We start from the raw sequence: 18,967 nt of genomic DNA on the forward strand, positions 1-18,967 counted from the left end.
CGGAAGCCGGCCAGCCTCCTCATCCACTCAGGATGAGGATCCAAAGACAAGTGTCAGGATGACCCAACAAGGGATCCAGACAGCTCTCCTCATGCAGAAACCACAAAAACCCCATCTGAACATAAATCATAAAATAAAAACGAAAGAATGAAATCGTGAAGTGCACCTACAATCCCACTTACATGAGGCCCAATTCTAATACTAATAGCACTAGCTGGCATTTTTCCAATTCTCACTCACCTGTGTCACCCACGCAAAACAAATGGCATCATTCAATCACGATGTCGATCCAGCCGCCCTCTCCTACCCATCTTACAGAGGAGGACCCAAGGCCCAGAGAGGGTAGGTGATGTTTCTAAGGTCGCACAGCTCCTAAGCCTCAGAACCACCACCGGAATCCAGGTTTGCCTGATTTCCCCGAGCCCAGGCTCTAACCTGTGTTTGGCCTTGAGCCGGCTGCTTCCTCTGAGCAGTATGAACACCCTTTCAGAGCCAGGCTCTCAGACCCTTTCCAAGGTCAAGAGGCCCTGGAACTCACTGAGGTCACCCGCAAGTACACAGCTAAGCTGACACATAGTATGTGACCTAAATGTCAGCTGCGGTTACTATTGTTACTACTAGCCTGAGTGGGAAGCCATTGGGGGCCTCATCCCTGGGAAGGGCCCTAGTCCACTTCTCTATCAGACAATAGGAGCATCCTGACCTCCTGCTGGCTTCCTGAGAGAATCCCTTTCTGGGGCTGGGAGAGTGGCGAGCAGCCAGCTCTGTGTGGGAGAACGGGAAGTCACAGTTGAGAGGAGAGTCCGCAGGCTGGTGGGGCAGCTGTGGAGGAAGGGGGCAGAGGAAGAAGGAAGGCTGGAGGAAGGGGGTGAAGAGAGCAGCGAAGGCTCCAGCCCTCTGAGAGCTTTCTGCATTCCTGGAGCAGTGTGAGAGGAGTGCTGGGACCATCCGTTTCCGTTTTGCTTACATATTTAGGACTCAGGAGGGGCAGGGTGCAGAGGCTGGGATCAGGAACTCTGCAGTCAGATTGCCTGGATTCCAACCCCAGCGCTATCTTTGCCACCTTGACCAGGTACTGAACATCTCCAAGCTTCAGGGTCCTCGTGTACAATGAGATGATGAATGTAAAGCTTTTAGTATAGTAACTGGAACATACTGTGGGTCAATAAACATTAGTTATTCCTGTTATTATGCTAAGGGATAGGATTAGGACCAATGAGCAGAAGATTCTAGGAGACACACAGGAAGCTTCTACTTATTCATGTATTTAGTTATCTGTTCGTTTATTCTGTTGATATTCTCTCTGGATCCAGATGATCAATTAAGGATCTCCACAATGGTGCTGTCTGAATAGTGAAATGGGCTGCACTGGGTGAGGGGTGAGCTCCCTGTTCCTGGAGGTGTGCAAGCGGAGGCCTGAGGACTACTGGTAAACGATATTGTGAAGAGGCCTAACGTCAGAAAGGTGGTACCTGAGGGGCCCTTTGAGACCTACAGATACAGTAGGATGGGAAAAAATGGGTCCTTGAACCACCCAGACATGGATAAATACCTCTCTGAACCTCAGTTTCCCCATTGGTACAATGAGGTAATAGTAAAGTTCCTACTTAACAGGATTATTGTGAAAATGAGATGAAGTAAGCAAAGCACCTAGGACAGTGCTTGGTATATGAAAAGTGCTAAAAAACAAACAAACAAACACGGGCCGGCTGGCATGGCTCAGATGTGGAACGCCGACCTATGAACTAGGAGGTCACGGTTCAATTCCTGGTCAGGGTACATGCCGCAGTTTCGGGCTCGATCCCCAGTGGGGGGCATGCAGGAGGCAGCCAATCAATGATCCTCTCTCATCATTGATGTCTTTATCTCTCCTTCTCCCTTCCTCTCTGAAATCAATAAAAAACATTTTAAAAAAAGAAAAAAACAAAAACAAGCAAGCAAACAAAAATGCTACCCTTCTTGGAGGTAGCATTTTCCCCCTTTCATTTGCCATTATCCTGTGATAAGAACAGTAATCCAAGTCTCCTGAGAAACAAAAGGGGGATCCCTTTTGTCTGCAATTTCTTAAAGGACATTTCCAATAATAGTTCTGTTTTCAAAGAAAAGTTACCAGGCAGAACCCCCAGGCCAGCACATTCCAAACCCTGGCCTGCCACTGTGGTCCCCCAGGGCTCACTACCATCATCACTTCACAGAGGCAGAATCTGATGTTCTGGGAACTTGGCCAATGGTCTCCCCAGACTGCTTGAAAGGCTGAGTTACTTCCATCCTCAAACAGGAAGTTGCTTCTAATAAATGCCAGGATCCACCAGAGGGACACAGAAGGTTGCTTTTGGAACATCTTCATCATCGATGGCATCAGTATTCTGCACCTCCCATTGGCAGCCGGGGCCTGGGCACTGGGCATGCCCGAAGGTGCTGCCGTGAAAGGAGAGGAGGAGGGGTCCCGGCCTCTTAGAGATAGGCACTCCTGACCCTCAGGAAACAAGAGCTCTTGGCCCTGCTGTGCACTAGAGGCAGCTAAGGAAGCTTCAGAGATGCTGATGTTGGAAATCACTTTCAGAGATTGCATTGCTTTGGGGAAGACCCGCGCTGAGAAGGCCTGGTCTAGGCACAGCTCAGACCCCCTGCAGAGGAAACCAGATACATAGGTCCTTCCAATTGCCCAAAGGATTCACAACCAGCTCAGCTGTCCTGGGTGGGTTGATGTTTGTTTCACAAACACACAAGGTTGTTTGCCCGAACCGTGAGTCAGTCATCAAGGGCATTCCCAGCCTGACTCAAAGCAGGAAAAGTCTTGATAAAATGTATTTCTCCTCCTCAACCCCATGACAGCCACAGTAGAGCTCACCAGCCCAGAAGGATCGTGCCACTGGAATAGGGGGCAGCACACAAGACTCAGCTCAGGGCCAGCTTTAATCCACTCTCAGTGCTAGAATTTGGGGCTGGTTGCTTAACCCACATGAGTACTAGTATGTGTCATTCACAGGTGACAGAGGACATCTCTTACCCAAGTCACAGGGTTAAAATAGGAAACAATGCTTGTAAAATGTAAAGCATGCTACAAATGATTGCATTGTCGATGACAAAGAAATGGGCTAGAATATTTCCCGGAATGCGTGTAAGTTTTTTTTTAAATGTATTGAAATTCACTATGTGCCAGGAACACCATTTTGCACACATTACCTCCTAGACTTCCCATTATTTATCACTGGGAAAATATTATCATTATCCATTTCTACAACCGAGAGGTTGTTGGGGATTTCCAGTCCATATATTGGGATCCACCAGTAAATCAGGAAGGCTCACCAGGGCAGGTGCCATCACACTCCCCTCTCCAGTCTGCCCAGGATTCCAGTATGGGAACCCTCCCACTTCAAAAAAATGATTGAGCCTCTCTGGTTTAGGATCTATTGAATCTCCTCCCAGGGCCACCCCAAGGTAAGTCAAGAGACACACAGAAACCCCTGTACCAACCTGGTCTCCTCGGGGTGAAAGCTACCATGACTCCGATATCTGTATCCAACAATAAGAATATGAAACAGAGCATGTGTTAGACTTGCTGCAGCACATCTGCTCGGGGTGGCGACACTCACTGTGGAAGCCCAGAGCCCTCGCTGCTGGGGGGAGAGGGGCATCCAGCCTGGCACATGGAAAGAGCAGCTGGACACCTGGAGTTTGGGTCTCATCTACACACTTTCTAACTAGGTCAGGGGCGCACTTCTCTGAGCTCCAGGCTCCTCTGCTGCAGAAAGTGTCAATAAAGTTAACTCTGCTTTTCTCCCTGGGTGTTAGATACATGACTTCGCCAGCCCTCATGCTGACCTGGCAAGGGTCCTACAAATAGTTAATTTAATGTCACGTCCATAGCTCAGTGGAGCTGGGATTAGGAAATGGCTTGCAAGCAGGGTCTCTATGTGGCTGTCCACTGTGTCACCAGACGCCCCTACTGGGCTCACCTTTCCTACCTTCAGTGGGGAACAGAAGCAGCTCAGGCCACGGGACAAAGCACTAAGTTAATTGTGTCAATGGGTGGGAACAGTTCTGGCCCCACTGCTCTCCTCCCCACCTAAGAGGACACAGGACACAAGTCGAAAGCCACCCTCACCTCACCCTCAAAAGCCACTCATAACCCCCAGTACTTAAAAATAAGGATTGGCTGATTTGTGAATTTATTCATGTGAAAACTCATAAAATTAAAAAAATAATGTTTAATTATATAGTTAATAAAATTTCTTTATCCAAAGAATTAATTTACATATAACAGGTTAATTTTAAGAACAAAACAAAACCAAGCTTTACCGCCATCCTGGGGTTATCTGGAGAGCCTTGGATCCTCTCCCTGGTGCCCTCTGGGAGATCCCTTCCTGGAAATATCCCATCTGTGCATTTACCTGATTTCACAGGCTGGGATCTACTCATTAAAGGCAAACCACCAAACAGAGTAAGAGCTGCTACAGTGTGATTTTGACAGAAGATTGTTAAAATATAAATTCGTGTGACATCCTGCCTTTGTCAAGACTGAAACTTTTCTTTCTCTCTCCCTCTGATCTTCCTATCACAACTTGCCTGTTCGATATCCTATTTCTTTCTTTTTTAAAAAATATATTTTATTGATTTTTTTTACAGAGAGGAAGGGAGAGGGATAGAAAGTTAGAAACATCGATCAGCTGCCTCCTGCACACCCCCTACTAGGAATGTGCCCACAACCAAGGTACATGCCCTTGACCGGAATCAAACCTGGGACCCTTCAGTCCACAGACTGATTGATGCTTTATCCGCTGAGCAAAACCGGTTAGGGCCGATATCTATTTCTTTAGAGCAGTGATGCTCAACTTTGGCTGCACATCGGACTCATACAGGGGAGCTTTCTAAAACTGTCCTCCACGCCCCTAGCCGGTTTGGCTCAGTGGATATAGCACGTGGGCCTGTGGACAGTAGGATCCCGGGATTGATTCCAGCCAAGGGCACATGCCCGGGTTGCATGCTTGATCCCCAGTAGGGGGCGTGCAGGAGGCAGCCGATCAATGATTCTCTCTCATCATTGATGTTTCTATCTCTCTCTCCCTCTCCCTTCCTCTCTGAAATCAATACAAATGTTTTAAAAATAAAAATTAATAAATAAAACTGTCCCCCACACCATGTCCAGGCCCTGCCCAGAGGGTCTGATTTCATTGGTCAGCCATGCGGCTAAGGCTCAGCAGTTCTGAAATTTCCCGGGGTGATTCTAACATGCAGTGGAGTTGCAGGCCCCTGTGGTTAAGTAATCAGCAACCAATGTGCTGTCTTCTCAAAGGGAAGGTTTATATTTTTTAAAGAAAGCTCAAAAGATAATTTTATAACCAGAAGAAACAATGAAATTTAGGAAACTCAGAATACTTGGTGGTTATATTTGAGTAGGCTGAGTGACCTTTATTGTCTAACCCCAACTTCTCTTCCATTCAATCCCCATTCTGGCAAAAAAAAAAAAAAAAAAAAAAAAGAGGCTATAGAATTGGTTGACTTTTCTCCTTATGCATAGGATCAGCCCAATCTTGGAGGAATTGAGTCCAAAGGGTCCCAGGCAATGGCCTGAATGGATGGGGCACTGACTCCCAATCTCATGGGAACCCTTTCGTGCTTGCCCACTGCAATTTGGAATCTGCTACCTCACTGAGGGAGGTGGATATTTCTCTATGAGTTCTTCGTTTTGTACATCCCTGCCCCATTGCCCATCGTAATTCAAATGTCACCAACTCAACAGACTATCATTGGGAATCTTGATATTCACCTGAGTCAGCTGAGCCTCGGAAATGCACCTCCAGGGATGCTAAGGACTCCCTCCTCCTGTGGTTTCTCTGAATCAAGGATGACTCAGGAATAATTCAGAGCCACACTGTGTGAAGCCAGCCCAAGTTCGGCAGTCCTTCAAGAACTTTGCCAATGTTCAAGGGCAAGGTAGGAGGATGGTTCTGCCCCAGGAAAATGGAGACTTTTCCTCACAGCATCTCACGCATCCTGCAGCACACTTGTATGCCATGATTCAACAGAATGTCTAATTTTTTAAAAGCATAGATTTTGGGACCCACAGTCCTGGCTTTCAGTATGAGCTCATCCACCTGCTAATTATGTAACCTTGAGAAAATCCTTGTCCTTTCTTCACCTCACTTTCTTCATCTGTAAAATGGAGGATAACTAAGTTCTCTCAGAGGGTTGTGAGAAGATCAAATGAGATTAAAAATGTGATATTCTGTTTGTAAACACTAACATGCTATATCCTATACATGTTAATTAAATGAAAAAATAGGATCAACATTCTGTGACTGTCCCTTAGGGCTCCCCACCATACAGCCTCAGCCCTCCTGTCCAGCACTTGACTCCCCAAACACTGTACTCCACCCAATGGATAGCTCCTCCTAAATTCATCACACTTTTGCCCATGAACCCTTTCTCCTTCCAGACCCTCCACTGAAGGTGACTCCTCCCATATTGAACAGTAAACACTATAATCTATATTCTAGGCCCAACTCAACTACCTTCTTTTATGTAATGTGTCCTCCAGTTTCTCAAAGAGGAACAAGTCACTTGTTCTTCTGGATTCCACTAGCACTTTGTTCTTATCTCTGTTATAGCATTTAGCATATATATCATAACCGTCTAAAACAACCACTCTCCTTTATTATATGCTGAGTTTTTGAAGGCAGTAACCATGCCTGTTTATATCCGTACTTTCAGTATCTAGCATAATGCCTGGCAAATAGCAAGGCTCAATGACTACTGGATACATGGATAGATAGATGGACAGACAGACACATGGATAGAGCATTCATATAGAAAGCTGCACAAGAATTCACTGGAAGTTCTTTGCCTCTCTTAAAAAATGTATTGTAGCAGACAGAAAAGCATTAAGGCCATTCCAAGACTGGGAGCATAGTGAGAGGAGAAAATAATCTAAAACTTCAGTTGCCAAGCCTTGTCCTAACAGTTACCTTGGAGCTGCGAAGGAAGAGGAAATTATTCTCCCTGGGGCCTGATGAGCCATTTATTCTCTGCTAAACGGTGCATCAGCTCTGGCTGTCGTCCAGCCCTGGTCTCCATCCATTTCTTAAAATCACTCCCTTTTCTAACACATCCTCCTTTTTCTTTCTCTAAATACCTTTTATCGGTTGGTTATTTCTCTACCACCAGTCCTTAGATGAAAATTCAACAAAAGTATATGGAGTCTATTTGTGCCCCAGCACATATAGGCCCGGTGGGCAGAGATAAATCTCACAGGGTCCTTGGCCTTAGAGGTGCTCACAGTGTGGTAAAAGCACAGAAGAGCAATGCTACCATGGGTAGGTACCAAGAGCTTTTGGAGAATGGCGGGAAGAATGACTGGCCTGGGCCAAGAGGAGCCGAGGAAGGCATCCAGAGCAGGTGGTACTCTAGTTTGATCTTAAAAGAAGAATAAGGGCCTGGGAAGCAGAAAAGAGTTGGGTAGAAAGGGTACACGTGTACTCAACATCCACTATGTGTCAGAGTCCTTTCATATGATAATTCATTGAATGACCACAATGACCTTGAGCGAAGACAATGTCAGTCTCAGATTATGCTATGAACTGAGTGCCTGTGTCCCCCAAATCCCTATGTTGAAGCCTTAACCTCCAATGTGATAGTGTTTTTACATATTGAGGAGTTTGAGTAATAAATGAACTTTTTAAGTTTGAAAATCACTAATTAAGATCATCCTAGTCATTCAACAGATGGGGAAACTGAGACCCAGGAGAAAAGTAGGAACCAGATCAAGGATCAAGGTCATATATCTGTTTATTGAAATCACTGTGACCTCTGGATGCCCATTTATCCTGTTTACCCTCCAGGAATGCTAAGACCTCAGCAAGCACAGACTCCTACAACACGTCCTCTCTCCACCCAGGCCAGGCTCACTGATAACAGATACACGTGAATCCCATTCATCCAAAAATTAGCTTTCTCCTTCAACAGCACTTTCCTTTACAACTCTTGAGCATTACATAAAATGCACCAAAGGTTTAAATATGATGGCCTAATTACTTTTCTCTGTATACTTAAAAAGGAAAAAAGGAAAGGAAATTCATATTTGTTAAAAGCAAAAGCAGTTCAGTACTGTACAGAAAAAACTCTACTATTTCAAGTATGATCTGCAAAGGTTGTTTTTTAATCCTCACCCAAGGACATGCTTAGAGAGAGGGAAGGACCGAGAGAGAGAGAGAAACATCAATGTGAGGGAGAAACATCAATGTGAGAGAGAAACACTGATAGGTTGCCTTCTGTATGTGCCCCTACTGGGGATAGAATCTGCCACAACCCAGGTATGTGCTCTGACTGGAAACTGAACCACCAACCTTTTGGTGCACAGGATAATGCTCCACCAACTGAGCCACTCCGACAGGGCTGCAAAGGATTTTATCTCCTTTGCATGTTTGAGTTCCTTCATGGCTCCTGCAACCGAAATCTACTTCCCTCAAACTGATTACTTCCAAGAGTAAAAAATTTAATTAGTGCAGACAAACGAAGCTCTCTAATCAGTCAAAACTTGAAATATGAGGCAATTCAATGCAATTACGAACAGCTTCCAGTCATCCATATCCTAGACATGAACTCAATTTTTTTAATCCCCACCTGAAATTCATCGCTTCAGTTTTCACTGATGTCCTGCATAGAAGGAAATAAATCCGAAGGCTCATGTATCAACCTATGCAATCAAACCTAACTCTTAAGGCATGATGGAGAAGCCTGATAAAACAGCTTGTCTTGAGGGAGCTTTTGTGTGAGACTTACAGGGTCTCAGAAATAACAGAATTCCATCAAACTCTCTCCCTCACTCAACCAAGATGTTCTTGAGGGCTCTGCTCAGTTTCCTCTGAAATTACTTTTGCAAAAGCTGGTGTTTGAGGCTGTCACATGGGAGGAGGAAGCGCTCTCAGTCCTGTTCAATTCTCCAGGGGTAACTGTCCATGGATTTTCAGCCTCAGCTCAGAGTTCAAATGTGTGTGGAGGCCCAGACATGCAGAGGCGTCCAAGATCTGTCCCTTCCTCAAGTTGGAATCACCAAAGAGAAGGGGTCTAAAGTCATGCCCAGTCCCGGGCCTCAGCCTCAGGAGACTCGCAGTCAAGTTTATTCCGCACAAACAATGAGGAAGGCCTCCCTGGTCCCCAGCCTGCTACAGCAAAATCAGAACTGGAGAAGTCTGTCCAGTGAACTTACGTATAAACACGATGTATCCGTACCTGTATCTGTCTAAAGTCCCAGTTTAATGTGACTGTCACTCACATTAAACAGAAACAGGGATGCAGCCGAGACTTGGGGAGGTAAACAGTGACTGCATGCTCTGTCTGTAAGGTATTTTACCCTCCCCAAGCAGGAGCCACACATCAGTCCCTAGCAGAGGCCCTGTGTGGGAAAGGAGATTGGTATTTCCAAAGCATACTGGGCAAGACACGGGCTCAGGTCTAACTTTGGCCTCATAATACTACTTATAATCTGTTACCTGGAGTAAACCATATAACTTCTCTATGCCTCCATTTTGTCATCTGTAAAATGGGCATCAAGTAGTGCCTACCTCCTAGAGCAGGGGAGGGGAACTTGGCCCTCAGGCCATATAAGGCCTGTGAAATTATTTGGTCTGGCCTTGCCAAGGCATTAGGGGTGAGCTAATTAAATGACTGACCAAGTATAGCAGGCTAATTTTTAAGTTGATAATTTTGTATGGCCCTAGAATGATGTTAGAAATATCCAAATGGCCCTGGGGAGAAAAAAGGTTCCCTGCCTCTGTACAGAGTGTCAAGGATTAAGTGAATTTATGTATGTAAAGCACTTCGAACAGCTCCTGGCAAATGAGAGAAAATAGCTACCATTATTCTTATTTTAAGACGAGAGAATCGAGGCTCAGAAAAGTTAGGCAACTTACTCAAAGTCACCCAGCTACAAACGGGACACACTGGGGACAGAGCCAGATCTCCACAGGGCTTGCTGAATGCTTTTCCATCTAGACCACACTGAGCCAGTAAACAGTTCTCTGTTGTACAATGTATTCAATATTTTAATCCTTTTTATTATTTAATTATCAATCTTCAACGTGCTCTGAGACCATCATAATTGCTGCTGCTCATTAGCATGTAGGCTGAGACAGGCACTGAGCTAAAGGTTCTATATACATTTTTCTATTTTCATCATCCCTACAGCCGCTGAAGCTTTGATCTCTTCTACTGATGTGGGACTTGAAGTCTAAAAGGTTAAGGAACCTGCCTAAGACCCCACAGCCCTAAGCTGCAATCAGATTCTGGCCTGTCAGAGCCTTCACTCTGTGCTGCCTCGCAAATATCAATTAGACCTTTTTCAACTTTTCAAGGTACTGTGCAACCCTCACCTTCCCAGATGCTGCACACCGCCATTCAGAGAGGCCAGGGAACTTGCCTAGAGCCACACAGCAGCTGTTGCTGAAGCCCAGTGCCCGGGCTCTGTGCTCTGTGCCTCACCCATGGTGAGCCAGGTCTCTCAGAACAAGAGGAGGAGCGGCAGCCACAGGGCATCCGGCAGCCCGACCACAGCAGAGTGCGGACAGAGCTCAGTGATAAGAAACAGAGCAATGGGCCTCACCTTGATGGGCAAGGGCTCCTGACCAGGCCCTGAGCACTCCCACTCACGAACTTCTTGGCCCCAAGGCAGGTCAGCAGGGCAGGAGGCGCAGCGTGCCCAGCACTAGTTTCGGGAGGAGAAAGGCTCCTGTCTAGAATGCAGTGCCCCGGGGGGTGGGTTATCAGGCTGCCCCATCCCAAGGGGCGGCGCCTCCCGGGAAATGCCCTTCCTGCGCGTTCGCCCAGCAGCTCCCTAATCTGTTTGAAATTCTGCGCCCTCTGCTTGGCTTGGCCTCCAGAGTCCAAGCCTCCGATCAGCAAACACGGCGGCTCAGAGCAGGTCCTGAGAGGAGGGGCCACCAATGTGTTTTATTCCCAGTCAGGTGGCCACAGGTAGGTAAAGACACAAAGGAGCCGTAGCTCCAGACAGTGCCAAAGCCCGGGGCGCTTTCTAGCCACCATCCAGCCACCCCACCTGGCTCTTTCATCATTGTCACATCCCCTACCCATCTGCAATGCATTCTTATTGCTCACGTTAATAATAGTAAGAACAGTTAACAGTTGTTAAGCACTTTGCTTGGGGTCAGTTCTAGATGCTGTTACAAGTATTATCCTATTTAAGACCCACAACAACCTCAGAGGTAGGTATTGGTATTGTGCCCAACATACAGATGGGAAAACAGAGCCACGGAGGGGTTGGTAAGTGCTGGGATTTGAACCGAGGCCGTGTGACCTCAGGCTGCGCCTGCGCTCTCAGGCTCTCCAGCCTGCTGCCTCTGCTCTGTGACATTTCAGTAGGACTTATGTCTGATGCTATTGCAAAGATACCAAGTTTATAAAGAAAAAAAGGAATACATTAAAAAGAAGGTATTTTGGAAAGTCAAATGCCTCAGAACTCACTGTCTGTAGGGGGTTGAATGGTGCCCACCCCCACCCCCCAATGTATTTCCAGGTTCTGGAAACTGTGACTGTGCCCTTATTTGAAAAAAAACAAAACAGTTTTTGCAGATGGAATTAAGTTAAAGATCTCAGCATGAGAACATTCTGGATTACCGAGTGGGCCCTAAAGCCAATTACAAGTGTTCTTACAAGAAAGAGAAAAGGAGACGGCACGGAGAGGGGTGATGTGAAGACAGAGGCAGAGACTAGAGTGATGTGGCCACAGCTCAGGGGCACCTGGAGCCACCAGAAGCTTGGACGCGGCAGCAGGGATTCCCCCTTGAGCCTCCGGGGGAGCAGGTCCCGTCTGCACCTGGATTTCAGACTGTGAGAGGAAAAGTGCTATTGGTATAAGCTGCCAAGTCTGTGGTCATTTGTATGGCAGCCCTGGGAAATGGTACATTGCCCTTGGCCACTTCCTCTTTCCCTTCTTGACATTGTAGGAAAGGAAAGAGTGTTGGCTTCACCCTGTGGGCACCTCACAGGGAAGGCGGGGAGGTTAACACCCGTGGGCCGGCCGGGCAGTGGTGTAAGAGCCTGGGACGCACAGACACTGAGGGAGGAAGGCAGTCCCCGGTGCAGGGCAGGGGCTGAGGAAAAGGTTTTGCAGGTGAGGACTGAGCATGTTAAACAGCATCTCACCAGGCAGCCTTCTCAAGATCCCCAACTTCCAAAGGCTGACCAGTTCTAGCCTTCATTCGTCTCTACTACCTCCTCCATATTTCAACTTACTATCATCCTATCTTTTTATTTTGTGGATTTTATTGGGTGACATTGGTTAATAAAATTAAATAGGTTTCAGGTGTACAACTCTATAACACATCATCTGTATATTGTATTGTGTTCACCAACCCAAGTCAAGTCTCTTTCCATCACCCTTTACCCACTCACATTTCCCCCACTTCCCTTGCCCTCTGGTAATCACCATCCTGTTGTCTGTCTATGAGGTTTGTGGGGTTTCTTGCTTAATCCCTTCACCTTTTTTTCACCCAGCCCTGCTCCCTACTCCTCTGACAGCTGTCAGTCTGTTCTCTGTATCTCTGAATATGTTTCTATTTCGTTTATTTTGTTCATTAGATTCCACATATAAGTGAAATCATATGGTATTTGTCTTTCTCTGGCTGGCTTATTTCACTTAGCATAATACTCTCCAGGTCCATCCATGCTGTCACAAATGGTAAGATTTCCTTCTTTTTATGACTAAGTAGTATTCCATTGTGTACATGTACCACAGCTTCTTTATCCACTCATCTACTGATGGACACTTGGGCTGCTTCCAAATCGTGGCTGTTGTAAATAACAATGAATATAGGAGCGCATATATTCTTTCAAATTAGGGTTTCATGTTTCTTCAGATATGTTTTTGTGGACTTGCTGAAGGATTTGCTCTGGAGTGAGAAAGTGAGAAATTATAACCGTCTCTTACATTTGATGCATTCACTTACTTTTATTCTTTTATTCAACCCTAGATATCCCCAAAATAAAGACTCCTGGGGTCTAGGCAGGGAGTCAGGAGAACTGGTTCCTGGTTTTGGGTCTTGGTTGTTGTTTTTAATGTATTTTTATTGATGTCAGAGAGGAAGGGAGAGGGAGAGAGAGATAGAAACATCAATGATGAGAGAGAATATCAAGAGGCTGCCACCTGCATATCCCCTACTGGGGATCGAGCCCGCAACCCGGGCATGTGTTCTTGACCAGAATTGAACTGGGGACCCTTCAGTCCGCAGGCCAACACTCTACCCACTGAGCCAAACCAGCTAGGGCGGTTTTTGCTTTTTACTTGCTGTTTTATTTGCCTGGTCAAACTCCTTCTTACTCTTTAATTTTTGTAAGAAAATAAAAATAGCTTCCAGCTCTTACCTAAGAAGATTGGGGAAGGATGATAAATTGATAATATTCTCTGTAACAAAATTCTAATGGCACACAAGATGCTCTTCTAGCTGAGTGGCATGACCTGAGCATTTGAATGGGATGGGATGTAGCATATTTCCTTGCCCTTTACAATGATGATGACTAACTGGCTCCTATGTGAGTGAGTTATATTTTAACCAAAGGAGGAAACAAAATAATTCTTGGCTTGGGGCAGATAATATCATTTAATTGAGTCATGGCTATGTAAACCACAAGTGAATGTGCAGAGGACTGGCTCTAAGGAGAATTTTTTACATCAAAAGAATGCTTCTGTCTCTTTACTTTTTTGGTTCCTTTGTTAAGCAAGGGTCTTCCATTGTCTTCAGATTTGACTCATGCTACAGACAAGAAGCTCAAAGGTGCACATGAGGATATCAGCTGTCACTGTCTACAAGTGAGCAGACACTTTTAGGCCCAGAGATCATGGAATTATAGCACTAGGTATACTAGAAAGAAAAGTAGAATTACAATTCACCCTTTCTTATATAAGAGCTTTGAGACGGAGTATCATTTACTCAAGATTGCAGGCAAACTTTAGTAATTTTGTGCAAACTCTTCAATAAATAACTCAGAGTTGCAATTTTATTCTTAGAAAGTAAATCTCTCCTTTTAACCCCCTTTCCTAAGACCACTGATGAATTCCAAACTCAGACCAATCATTGCACCGGTATTAAGTCACTCTCCATTTCCCTTAGAAACGCCCTGCCTGGGTGTTTCATTCTCTCTGGATTGCTGTTCTCAACAGTGAGTCAGCTTAAGTAAATGATGACTGCTCTAAGAATGACCTGGCAAATGGTTTTGTTCTACTGATATTTTTCAATAGCTGAAAGGAGAGACATATGAAAGAGTTTCATTTCCTTGTCATTATCCTCATATTCCAGTTGTATCAACTGTATTTCTTAGTTGGAAACTATAGGCGCCCTCCTTGGCTAGATTACATAGAAAAGGAATGTTAAAGGCTATGAGATAGTTTTCAGATTTTTTTTTTTAAATATGGAACGCTTCACGAATTTGCGTGTCATCCTTGCGCAAGGGCCATGCTTATCTTCTCTGTATCGTTCCAATTTTAGTATATGTGCTGCCGAAGCGAGCACAAGTTTTCAGATTTTTTGAGGAGGCCCAGATAACCAGGCTGAGAACTACAAAGTCAGGGGCAATGGCCATTTATTTCATACCACAGACAGCTCCTGGGTAGACCCACTGAATACAGACAGTTCAGTTCATCCACAACACCGGAACCGGGGGTGCTGTCAGAACCTCTGACACTGCCCTCTCGCAGAAAACAGGCCTATTTGTTCTTCTTCTCACCAGAATGGTTCTATGATGCACCTGCTTATTTGTGTCACTAGCTTTCAATTTAAAATCTCAAATGCAAGCATCTGATTGGTGCAGCCTGGGCCACATGCCTGCATCCTACCTGTAAGTGAAGCTGGGAAAGCAAGTTTATGGCTTTTACCTTAGGAAGAATTTATAAATGGTAAAGGAAGTCAAGGTACAGAGCAGGGAAAAAAAAGCACAGAACAAAACACAAGGTCCATCTTCCAGCAATAAACAACTTCACTACCAGGCTGCTGTGATATTAGTTCATCTAAGTATTGTTTTTCTCCTCCCCAAAATTGAACATGTTGGAATATTCATCTGTGATGCTCTTGTATACAAAGGTAAGTATTCATTAAGAATGTGTAGAGATGATGAGAAAACTTTTTTTTCCAGGTTTCATTAGTGGGTAATTTACAAATCAACAACATCCTTGATTCATATTCAAGTGTAAATAGAGAATTTAATATTCTTGCCTAACCTTTATCATCATTTGTGGCAATTTATAAAGCCACCCATTATGCATTGCATCCATTTCCAGAAAGAAAAAAAGACAGTGAAAAGAAATAATCAGACAACAACTTTAGAAACACAGGGATATAGCGAGGTACATGGTAGCAGTCAGTAAAGTAAAGCTCCATAAAGAACAGAAACTCATCTAATTCAGCTCTCTAACCAAGACGAGTGTAGAACACTGAGAAGAGGCAATAAATGCCATCTATTTTTCTTTTGTCAGGGTTTGAATTGTCTTGCATAATGCAGGCATCAATAAAGTAAGAAAACACCAGCCAGCCACCAGCTATTAACCACAAGTACAATTTTTGAGAAAAGCATTGAAAGAAGATTTCTATGAAGATAAAAGCCTGTGTGAAGATTTTCAAGATATAGCATATTTACTATAATCAGAGCCAAAAAGTTAACTTAATAAATCAAAATTGGGCTGCTCTTGGATGTGTAAGTAAAGAAGTGGGAGGGGCACTCACCAAATACTAGTGGAGATCCAAAGTACCTGGTCCCTCCCTTTGCCCTTAGTCAGGTCTCTCTGGGAGAAACCTTCATTGATGAGAGTCCAGGCTGTTTTTAAGGACTCCAAAGCAAGGTCACTTCACCTACTTTTTCTGAAACTTTTCCAACACTCAGTGACCCTTTCTTTCTTTCTTTTTAAAATATGTTTTTATTGATTTTATTTTTTAGAGAAAGAGGAAGGGAGAGGGATAGAGAGATAGAAACATTGATGAGAGAGAAATATTGATTGGCTGCCTCCTGCATGCCTCCCACTGAGGATTGACCCCGCAACCCGGGCATGTGCCCTGACCAGAAATTGCATCTGTGACCTCTTAGTTCATGGGTTGACACTCAACCACTGATCCACATCGGCTGGGCCTCAGTGACCCTTTCACCTGACAACATTCGCTCATCGGCTCTCTACAGAACACTTTCTGCACTGTCCTATAATTGTGCCATGAGTTTTAACTCCTGGAACCCCAGCTAAACCTCAAGCTTCCAGAATGTCTCGTCTTTTAATAGCCTGATTCAAACACGAATTAAATGTTTTAAAACTTTGACCTCAGCCTTTTCATTTCTAGGAATTAATCCTGAGGGTGAGATTAAACAACTTTGCAAATGGGCAAAATTGAATAGACAGGGATTTTTATTATGGAATTATTACATTCGCCAAAAATGGGAAATAACACAAGTTTCCATTGGCGAGGGACTAATTACACAAATGTATTCTGTATATACAATGGAATAGGACGGAGTCATTAACAATGGCAATGCCGGTATGTATGTATAAAATTGAAAACACGCCACCCTACCAGACCTAAGCACAGACTCAATTAGTTCAAGGAGAAAATGAAAGAAAAGGATTCAACAGAGAGAATTCTAGAATTCTATGATGAAAGAACCCATAGAGATCACAGCTCCTTTTAATGTTCAACACTTCTTTTCCATCACTCCACTGATTACAGAACTTTCAGTGTGTGATGATAATGTTCAGAAGAAAAGTAGGTTACAGATCAGCATGTATAATGTGATGCAGTTTATATTTTAAAAATGTGTAAATGTAAAAGATGCCTCAGACATGTTTCACCAAAAAGATGAGTAATCATCTATGAGAGGTGGGATTTGGGGTTAATTTTACTTTCATTTCTAAGACTTTTTCTGTATCGTTTTAAATTTTTATAAAGGCTGCATATTATTTTTACATTCAGCAAAAGCTGTAAAGCTCTCCTTGTTTTTTGGGGGAAAATAGCATCTGGATCAAGGAGGCTGTCATCAAATATAGTCAAATGGAAACTTACTCGTAGTCCTTTTGGCACTAAGCAGGATGCAAATGGATAAACAAAGGGCTGGAGGGCCCGACCGAATGGTGTATTGCGCGCCAAGGCCCCAGCCTGTGCCCTGAGTAAGCATCGAGGTACTGACGCAGCTACTGACCTGGTGACCTTCACGATTCGGAAAGGCTTTTGCTTCCAAGGTCTCATTTGACCTTCAAAACTAGACTGTGACTAGTTCCCCAAAATGAGTTCCCTAAATGTTGTTCTGGTCACCATTAGGCGACATTTCCGGGTTGGTGTTGGCAACGGCTGTTTGTTGGATATAGATAAAAATGGGTGGGTGGGTGGATGGATAGATGGATGGATGCGGAATGAATTTTTCCCCCTTTTACAGAAAAACAACAACAAACAAACGAACAAAAATCAGAGAAGCAGAGGTGAAGCAACCAGTCTAAGGTGATGCAGTTAGTAAATGATAAAGTCAGTGGTTGGAATGATTGTATACAGTTCCCTAGTCAGCTCTCTTTAATATGTAATGCACCCCTAAACCTGTTTTCTTCAGGAAGAAATACTTCAATATCACTGACATATACTTAATAACCAGAGATGATAGTCAAAACACCAATGGCCTGGGTATTGACCTATCAGAATGTCACCAGCCATGGCACCCGTGCAAATGGCACCTCCTGCTCTGCCTGGCACTAACCCATTCATTGCTGGATGTAAGTGGGTCCTGGGGGTCAGAAGGGCCCTCAGTGGGCTCAAGACAGGACCTACTCACCAACTGGTGTGGAACTATTTCATTATTGTAACAATGAGTATAGCCATACAAATGCACAGTGGTTAGATATGAGCCCTGCTAAAAACCCTCCACAACACCAGGAAGGTTGCTAGTCACATGAGCGGCACTGCTCTCTCTCCACTCATAGCAGAGCCCTTACTCCAGAAACTATTTACAATGCCACTTAACACCTTCATCCTAATGAATCCAATCTGCATGAATGAATGAAATCAAGTGCATCATCCTCTCCTGATAATTTTTCTGAGCTGATTGTGGCAGGGTACACAGAGGGGGAAAAAATCATTGCAGTGAGAGAGAATACACTAAACTGAGAGAAGAGACATTGAGTTAGGAGGTGGCCAGAATGAGAAAAGAAACCACAGGTAGTGCAACTAAATAAGAAAAAGCCCTGGTTTCAGAAAATAAAAGCATTTAATATTAATGCTTTATAGTGAAGTTCAAGGAATGAAAAGAAAAAAATGTTTAAATGTTCAAAATATTAACAATAATTATTTCCGGTGGTAATATGAGTGGTTTTGAAAATCCTCATAGCTTCTATATTTTCCATGTCTTCTACAATAAATATTACTTAGTTTCATCAGAAAGGGCAAAGTCTTTTAAGCGCATGATCAGACCCAGTGTCCCTCCTGGCCCATGACATTTCCCTACCAAGCCTTAGGTCTTAGTTAACCCTTGGGAATTTTGAAGGGAGCCCCTCACCCCTCACTCCCAGCCCCTTGGCTCTGGCCACACCAAGAAACCTCACTGTTAGGAGAAGGAAATACGTTACTTGGCTTTGGATGGCTTCTCCATTCTTCCTCTTCTTAGTGGCTCCTCTAGGCTGGGAACCAGCAAAATCCTGATCTCTGGCTTTCTCCAGATCCTGGGCACTGGCTTCTGAGTCTCAGAGTCATCAGGTGGGTGAGGCTATTGGGGGTGTGGCTGAACCAACACTCATTAGTGTGCATGGTGATCCTCAAGCATCATGTTTCCAGAACAATCAAACGTGGGAAAGCAAACTGTCCCCTGACTGATCTGTCAGGCTTCTAACCACTCCCACCCAAGAGTATGTACCTTTACTCCCTTCAGTGACAGAAGTAAAGGTTACGTGACTTCAGGTCCCAAACTCATATTCTTCTGAGAATTATGTGATATGACTACC

At 44.5% G+C, this 18,967-nt stretch overlaps 1 protein-coding gene and 1 non-coding gene across 3 annotated transcripts in view; both read right to left on the reverse strand.

Annotated features, from left to right (window-relative positions):
• Window positions 1–18,707, reverse strand: part of FER1L6 (fer-1 like family member 6) — a 129,946-nt gene extending 111,239 nt beyond the window's left edge. Inside the window, exons 1-2 of one of the 2 annotated variants that reach the window (XM_059672788.1) lie at window positions 18,596–18,699; window positions 3,478–3,516 (exon numbers count right to left, since the gene is read on the reverse strand). In XM_059672788.1, coding sequence (XP_059528771.1) covers window positions 3,478–3,516; window positions 18,596–18,618 — 62 coding nt within the window. In that variant the 5' untranslated portion in view covers window positions 18,619–18,699. Of the gene's footprint in view, window positions 1–3,477; window positions 3,517–18,595 lie in introns of both variants that reach the window. The other variant, XM_059672789.1, reaches the window with a different exon arrangement.
• On the reverse strand, window positions 14,416–14,522 carry LOC132220222 (U6 spliceosomal RNA). The gene has a single exon (XR_009449724.1). It is a non-coding gene; the product is annotated as a U6 spliceosomal RNA (small nuclear RNA).
• Window positions 18,708–18,967: the final 260 nt, after the last annotated feature.

The sequence above is a fragment of the Myotis daubentonii genome, chromosome 17, assembly GCF_963259705.1.
Source record: "Myotis daubentonii chromosome 17, mMyoDau2.1, whole genome shotgun sequence".
NCBI classification, from domain to species: Eukaryota; Metazoa; Chordata; class Mammalia; order Chiroptera; family Vespertilionidae; genus Myotis; species Myotis daubentonii.